The 7,690-nt window shown below is 41.1% G+C and overlaps 1 protein-coding gene across 2 annotated transcripts in view; it reads left to right on the top strand.

Moving 5' to 3' along the window:
• CCDC85C (coiled-coil domain containing 85C) overlaps positions 1-2,741 on the top strand; it is a 194,876-nt gene extending 192,135 nt beyond the window's left edge. For both annotated transcript variants that reach the window (XM_044664592.1, XM_044664591.1), the window contains one exon: positions 2,652-2,741. In XM_044664592.1, coding sequence (XP_044520527.1) covers positions 2,652-2,741 — 90 coding nt within the window. The remainder of the gene's footprint in view (positions 1-2,651) is intronic.
• Positions 2,742-7,690: the final 4,949 nt, after the last annotated feature.

Below are 7,690 nucleotides of genomic sequence, written 5' to 3'. Positions count from 1 at the left end.
CCCTCCCTCCCTCTCTCTCTCTCTCTCTCTCTTTCTTTCTTTCTTCCTTTCTTCTTTTTTTTAAAAAGCCCTTACTCAATATTATGGATTGGTTCCAAGGCAGAAGAGCAGTAAGGGCTAGGCAATGGGGATTAAGTGACTTGCCCAGGGTCACACAGCTAGGAAGTGTCTGAGGTCAGATTTGAACCTCCCATCTCTAGGCCTGGCTCTCAATCCACTGAGCTACCCAGCTGCCCCCAAAGGCAAGTCATTTCACTTCCCTAGGCCATAGTTCCCCCATCCGAAACAACTTTCATTTTTAATAGTGCTTTGTTGATCCATTGTTTTTAGTCATGTCTGACTCTTCGTGACCCTATTTGGGGTTTTCTTGGCAAAGACACTAGAGTGGTTTTCCGTTTCCTTCTCCAGCTTATTTTGCAGCTAAGGGAAGGAGAAGTTAAGTGACTTGCCCAGGGTCACACAGCTAGGAAGTGTCTGAGGCCAGAATTGAATTCAGCAAGATGAGTCTTCCTGACTCCAGGCTTAGCATTCCATCCACTGTAGCACCCTGGATAGTGTTTTATAGTTTATAAAGTTTTTTTATATCCATTTTTATCATAAAACAAACTGGTAAGATCAGTAGCATAAGTTATCATTACTTGTTTTATAGGTGAGTGAATTGAAACCTACCATTTAAGTGACTTACTCAAGGCCACATGGCTAGTACACGATAGAACCAAAATAGAAACTAGGGTCTCTAGACTCCCCAATTCAGTGACTTTTTATCAGGAAGATTTCTAAGTTTCTAATACCTTTCTGTGAATGATGGTGAGGGTGGTTACTTGCTCACAGTGATCATAATATCATCTTCACCCTCTAGCTTAATTTTAGCTACTTTATACAAACTTTATACAAAGTTATATACAAAAACATCCTTTCTACAAAATACTTTCTACATACAACTTTTAGAGTGACATGACTTTCTTTTTTTAAACCTGTACCTTCTTTTGTAGAATCAATACTTAAGTATCAGTTCCAAGGCAGAAGGGTATGAAGGGCTAGGCAGTTGGGGTTAAGTGACTTGCCAAGGGTCACACAGCTAGGAAGTATCTGAAGCCAGATTTGAACCCCAGGATCCTCCTGTCTCCAGGCCTGGCTCTCATTATTCACTGAGCCACCTAGCCGCCCAGAGTGATGCAACTTTAATAAAATCCATTCTTTCTGGGCTTCTGGAAAATAATGAGACTAGAACTGTTGTGATCTTGTAAGTTTCCTTTCAGCTCTAACAATCTATGTTTCCTGTTCCTGGGAGCTTAAAAAACAAACAGTCCCTTAAATCTGTCTACTCATCCTCATGGGGTGAGTGGAGGCGTCCACAGAGGGCACCGGAGCAAAGCATATAACTAAAAAGCCCTTTGTTTTGAAGTCCAGAAAACTTGGGTTTGTGTCCCACCTCTCACTTGGAGGCTATCTTCACCTTCCACTTCTTGGTGCCTTCATCTGTAAAATAAGGATGCTGCTGCGTTTCCCTCACTGAGTTACTGTGAGGACCAGAGGAGACGATCACGGACAGAAGATGCTTTGTACACTCTTAAGGGCTTTATGATACATTTCAGTGTTGCAGGGGAAACTGAGGGGAGAGGGAAAGGGGCTTGTACAAGATCACAGGGGAATTAATGCAGGAGGCTTTTGAGTCTGACTGCTGGGCTAGTGCTTGTTCTGCTCCACCAACCTGTGGATCAGTTTGGCTGCCTCACGTCTAACTGCCTCCTTGTCTGAGGGCAGTGATCTAGAGACACTATTGTCTCCCTGGGAACTGGCACACAGCAAAATCCTACAGCCCTCCATCGCCGCCATAGCTTTGTCCTGGAGGGAGGCTTCGGGTGTCCGGTGCTCTCACTGCCCATTCATCGCCACCACCGCTCCTCCACCCTCCAAAGAAAAAGCATCCCTCCACCTGTGGTTACATTTTTCTTAGCCAGATTTATTCCTGTATTCGGGCTTGAATTCAGACCAGAAAGCTCTTGATTCCTTATGAATTCGTTTGCATTTTGGACCAGTGTTGCCATCTAGTGACCTTTGCTAACAGCACAGGCATAGAAACTTCAACTCAGAATGTGGAAATTAGTAAAACCTAAGGACAATAGCTATGAGCCCATTTCTGTGGTCAGCCTCCTGAGACACAAAATCATAGAATCTTGAGATGGATGGGACTCTAAAGGGACATTTCTTCTCTGTGTTTCAGTCTCCCCTTCTGGAAAATGGAGGGGGAAGGACAGAAGACTGGGGTCCTTACCACAGAATATGTTCTGCTAAGGCACTTGCTGTGTATACATTAAGGCAGAGTGAAAAATTGAAGACTTAAGACTAGGTTCCCCTAGACTTGAGTCACCACTCTGCGCTACATGGACACATGCCTTTCTCTGAGGTTTAGCTTCCTTATCTTTAGGCAAGAAAGTTGGACTTTGATGATTTCCAAGTTCCTTTATGGCTCTGCTATTCCATAATTATGTGAAATCATTAAAAAGCTATATAAGGCAATTTGTGATTTCTGTCATGGTGTGGTCAACCAATGAGAAGAAACAACTGTAGTGTGGGGCCACTGAATGGCAGGCTGCACTAGGTCAACCTATATGGGCCTTTATTCATAGACTTGTCTCTGTCTTCCACAGGTTGTATGGAGAAAGCTTGGAGATGCAGCAAGTTCCAAACCTTCCATCCGACAGCACCTTTCGGGAAACCAGTTCAAGGGCCCCTTGTAGGACCTTCGCTCCGAAGCCTGGGGACGAGTGTGTATGGGGAAAATGACCTCTTAGGAATGGGACAATAGGAGATGTATACTAGGGCAAGAGCCCTCTCATGCTCTGGCTGCCAGAATTATTTTTGTGGTATTCTCTGTAAATATGGCAGCTTTGGCCTAGGGTACTCTTGAGGTCCTGGGATGGTTTTTCACTGGGGAAGCTGTCATTTTCCATATAATGCAAATAAGAGTCCCAATAATCTTGTTTCAGAAATACCCAGTTGGAGAGATTTTTGGTGGCCAGTGGAGCCCCTCTTACCTGCTTAATAAATGGACAGCTTTTCCCATCTCTGGTACTGACCATAAAGGGGATTTTTAAAAAATGAATTCGAATGAGGAGCAAATTAGTGGTTGACATTGGTCAAAACAGCCTGGAAGTTCCACTTTCCTTTTAGGGGTTGTTGGTTATGTAGTTCCTGGTTTCATGGTAGTATAGGGAGCAATTTCTGATAAGCTTCCTTTGTGCTTTTAGAATCCCCTGGGGGGAAAAGACTTGAGATTAACAGAAGATTCCTCTCATCTTATCTCATACTTATTCTATCCCAGGAAGAGCCCAGAAGAAAGGTTACTATGCGCTTTTCTTCCCCATGTGAAGACCTTTCCTCATGCCACAGACTAGAACACCAGTTCATGTTTAACATGTCTTAACACATGTGACCTAGTATTTCAATGGTGCCCAATCCCCCAAATCGACTCTTTTCATAGTATAGGCCCTTTTTTGCCATAAGCCAGGTAGACTGACTTCTGAGGTAGAGTCTTTATTAGGCAAGTAAATCACCCTACCATCAGGGCCTACAGTGCTCTATGAAAAAACTGAACAACGGGTTCATAGTTGACTATTAGTATTATTTAATTCATAGACTAAAATGAGCCTACATTTTTCTTTAGCCTACTTTCCCCACAACTTTAGATCACCATGGATTTTCTAAGTGTAGGTTTTCTCCTTCCTACACTTCCCACCAGTTCATTTATTGGTGTGGTTTATTCCCAGGTGGTCCCTCCAAAGAGTGGATGATCTTAAGATGAAATAAAATCCATTTATTGGGCCTTTGGTAGAAGCTTTTCCAGCATGAAAGGACTGACCAAGCCTTGTACTCTGCTGACATAAGACTGAGAATCTGGGTAGGTTCTCATCAGTGAGTCATAAGTTGTTCATAAAAATTCAAGGATTTTTATTCTGTTCCATGGAATTACTCCTTGCTAGGTGTCTTGATAATCTTGTATCACAGTCTTGAAAGAAGGGAAAACAAAGGTCTCTGCAGAAAGTAAGCATTGCCACCTCAGAAAAGTATCTCATCACATACACATGTACATGCACAAGCGCATGCGAGCGTGCGCACACACACACACACACACACAGAATTACATTGGAATTTTAGAGTTGGAACCAACTTGTCCAACCCTTATCTGGAAAACTATTCCCACTACCTGGCAAGTGGCTACCTGGTCTTTGCTTAAAGACCTCTTGTGAAGGGGAACCTACTAATTCCCAATGCAGCCCATTCCATTTTGGGGCATGTAGATAGCCCTAATTCTTAATAAGTTTTCCTCTCATATCAAACCTAAATTTACTTTTTTGCAATTTTTACTCATCGCTCCTAGTAGTGTTCTCTGTGGCCAACCATAATAAATCTAATTTCTCGTAGGCAGCTATCATGTCTCCTATTCCAGCTCCCTTAGATCTCTCTTCATGGGATACAAGGATTTTAGCCATTCTAGTTACTGCCCTGGCCCACCCTGCCTCACCCCTAATTTATCCATGTCCTTTCTAAAACATCATAAACAGAAGTGAACACCATTCTTCATGTGTGGTCTGACCAGGGACAAGTACAAAGAAATTATCACTTTATTCCCATACGCTATGCCTCTCTTAAGAATACAGCCCAAGATAACTTTTTTTGGCTGCCATATACTGTTGACTCATATTGAGCTTGGATTTCAATAAAATCCCCAGACCTTTTCTGATGAACTACTGTCTAACCTTACCTACTTATTTGTGATTTCTTGAATCCTTAGTAGAAAGCATCTCATTAGATTTATCCAATTTTCTTTCTAACCTATGATACCTTTTGTCATCTGTCATCTACTGTACTTGACTTACAAAGTTGATATGGATGCCCTCTCTGTTTGATAAAAACATTAATCTAGTCCAAGAACAAATCTCTTGAAGCACTCTTCAGAATAAAATTCATATGGAACTGTTAATGACATACTTTGGACCACATACCCAGTTCTTTGTCAATTGTACTGGCATCAGTTCAACATTTCTCCAGATACTTTGTAAAGTGTTTTGCTGAAAATCTAGGTCAACTGTGTGTTCCCCTGATGTATCATTATGCTGAAAAATGGAAATGTTTATTTAGAATGCCTTTTCTTGACCTTTTAATTAGGAATGAATTTAGTTTGAAACCAGATCCTTCCAAGTCTCTATTTAGAGACCCAACAGGTAGCTGCAAGTCTTCCCTCTCAGCACCTTTCCTGGTGCTGCATATGGGCTCTCCAATTCTTTTATTCAGGAAGTAGAAATAAATGGATTTGCAAGCAGGGCTTGATGAGCTGAGGTGACTAGAACCAAGAAGTTATTTTCCAAAGTCAAATTAAGGAACTGCCCAAGAAGGGACTAGGATAGGAAGCCCAGCACTTGATCTGACCCTCTAGTGGAGTGGAATAGAAAAAGCACTAAATTGGGACCTCATAGACCTTTGTTCTTGGCCTCCCTCAGTTCATTATGTGGCCTTCTCTCTAGGGCTATTTCCTCATGATAATTTGTCTCCCTCAAGCAGAAAATCAGGAGAAATCTAGTGAGAGACGGGCAGAAAAAGACTTTGGAAAACTGAAGGTTCTACAGTGAGAAGCAGTACTATTTTTTTGGAAGGTAGAAAACACTAAAATTGAGACACACTAATTCAGTTTCTTGGGAATTGGGTTAGATCTCAGCTCTAATTTGCATTCTAAAGCTAAAGTCCCGATTCATTGATGGCCTACCTTTTCCAATGTACCATTTTCAATGACTCCTAGGTTGACATTGACTATTTTCTTAGCCCTGGTCTTTTTTCCATTTCCTTTTGTTTACTTAAGGTAAAGGGGAAACAGAGCTCTTGAGTCACTTTTCCCTCCTGCCGTATTATGAATATGATTTGAATTCCTTTCCTTAAAAACTGAGGCAGGGCATACATAGTCCTTGAATTTGCCCTTGAAGTCAGCAAGATGTAACCCTGGACAAATCCCTCACTTCCCAGGCTCTAGGCAATTCTCTAAGGCTACAGAGAAGGCTTAAATTGGTAAAGGGAGTTTCCTATACCAAAGAAATTACAGGTCCAGTTTCTATCTTTATACTGTCTTTAAGAGTATCTATCTTTAAAATGCTGAATCCAAACCTTCAAACGAAGGTGATTGTGATGTCCTCCATTTGTATGACTTTGCAGCTCACTTCTCCCAACCATCTTGGAGTTTTTAAGTGGTAACAATGACTCATGCTATCAATTCAATGCAAATAGAGGGTTTGCAAATACAATGTACATTTTTGTAATAGTTGTATAAGTTACAGGGAGGCACCTTTCATACCATTATGAGTAAGAACTAATTAAGAACTAATAGCTGCCTCAGACATTCCTTTACTGGATGTGACCCCTTCTGATAATGCCAGTTTTTCTCAACACTGCAGACCTGCAAATGAGATGACAAATTCAGTTTGATGACAGATAACAGACATCTCTGATGTCTATCTGGAAATGCGTGGTTTGACCCATAAACCCCAAATTGGACAGTAGCATGACCATTGCAACCATCTTTTAGCTCTTGGCCTTTTTTTGTGAATACCTGCTTCCAAATTGAGGTGCACAAGTGGATTCTCACAGAATCACACCCAACTTTTTGGCAGCACCTTAGTGTGTAAATAATTTTAAAGGCTCAATTTGTATCTCACTCTGCCAGAGCCAAAACAACCCAGGAATATCTTCCAGGTTGAAGATGGCACCCAATAATGTTCCTAAGTGAAACAGGGGTTAATGTTTTCTCTATGGATTTTGAATTTCAAGTTTTTTGGGGGGATACACAGAAAACTTAAGAAACACCTAATAAAATACACTACTGAAACATATAGTCTAATTAGATTTGAAGACACTTGAATGCTAATTTAAAAATCTTTAGGCCTAGATTCTGGTTGTACTAGTCTAAATCTTGGCTGTCTTTCGGAGCAACTGCAATTCCGAAGTTTCATTCCAACTGTTATACTGCAGTGTTTACTATCAAGCTGTGATGGGGTGATCCCTTATACCTCAGAATCCAAACCCACTGAGCACAAGGCAGCACATTTTTATTCAGATGTCATTAGCATTATGTCAGTGTTTAAACAAATGGAAAGTGACCTTTCATCTTTTTTGAACTGGGGAGGGGAAAAATAGTACTACTGATCTTTTAAAGAAAGCGCGTGACTGTAAAGTGGTAAAATTGTATATTTTTCTTAAAGTAGGGCATGTCTCTGTGCTGCTCTGTGGAAATCTGCTGGAAAGTGTATGATTTCTGTATAGCCTGTGACCTGACAGCGCCCCCTCCCGTCCCCCCCCTCCCAATTTTCCATAGACTGTGATTTACAAGAGAACTGGAACGAGTGTGTTCCTGCTGTTTGTGTACAGAGCAAAAAGCCCTTTAGACTTTAGCACGAATTTTTACCTTTTATTGAAACCACTTTGATTTTTTGGGAGGAAAATAGATTTTTTTGGATAATGTGTGGTTAAAAACATTGATTTGAAATATTTTAGTAAAATGAAGTCAAAGATGATTGTGATAGTGTATTACTTGCAGTTAAATGAAATAAAGTAACTTCTTTGTAAGCAAGCCATGATGACTCCAAGCTCTGTGATTAAGATCAGCTTCACTGAAGTTGGTTTTAAGCTGCCTCTGTCCCCACAT

The sequence above is a fragment of the Gracilinanus agilis genome, chromosome 2 (genome assembly GCF_016433145.1).
Source record: "Gracilinanus agilis isolate LMUSP501 chromosome 2, AgileGrace, whole genome shotgun sequence".
NCBI lineage: Eukaryota > Metazoa > Chordata > Mammalia > Didelphimorphia > Didelphidae > Gracilinanus > Gracilinanus agilis.
The sequence above is the reverse complement of the archived record's forward strand: the minus strand, read 5'-3'. Positions and strand labels throughout refer to the sequence as shown.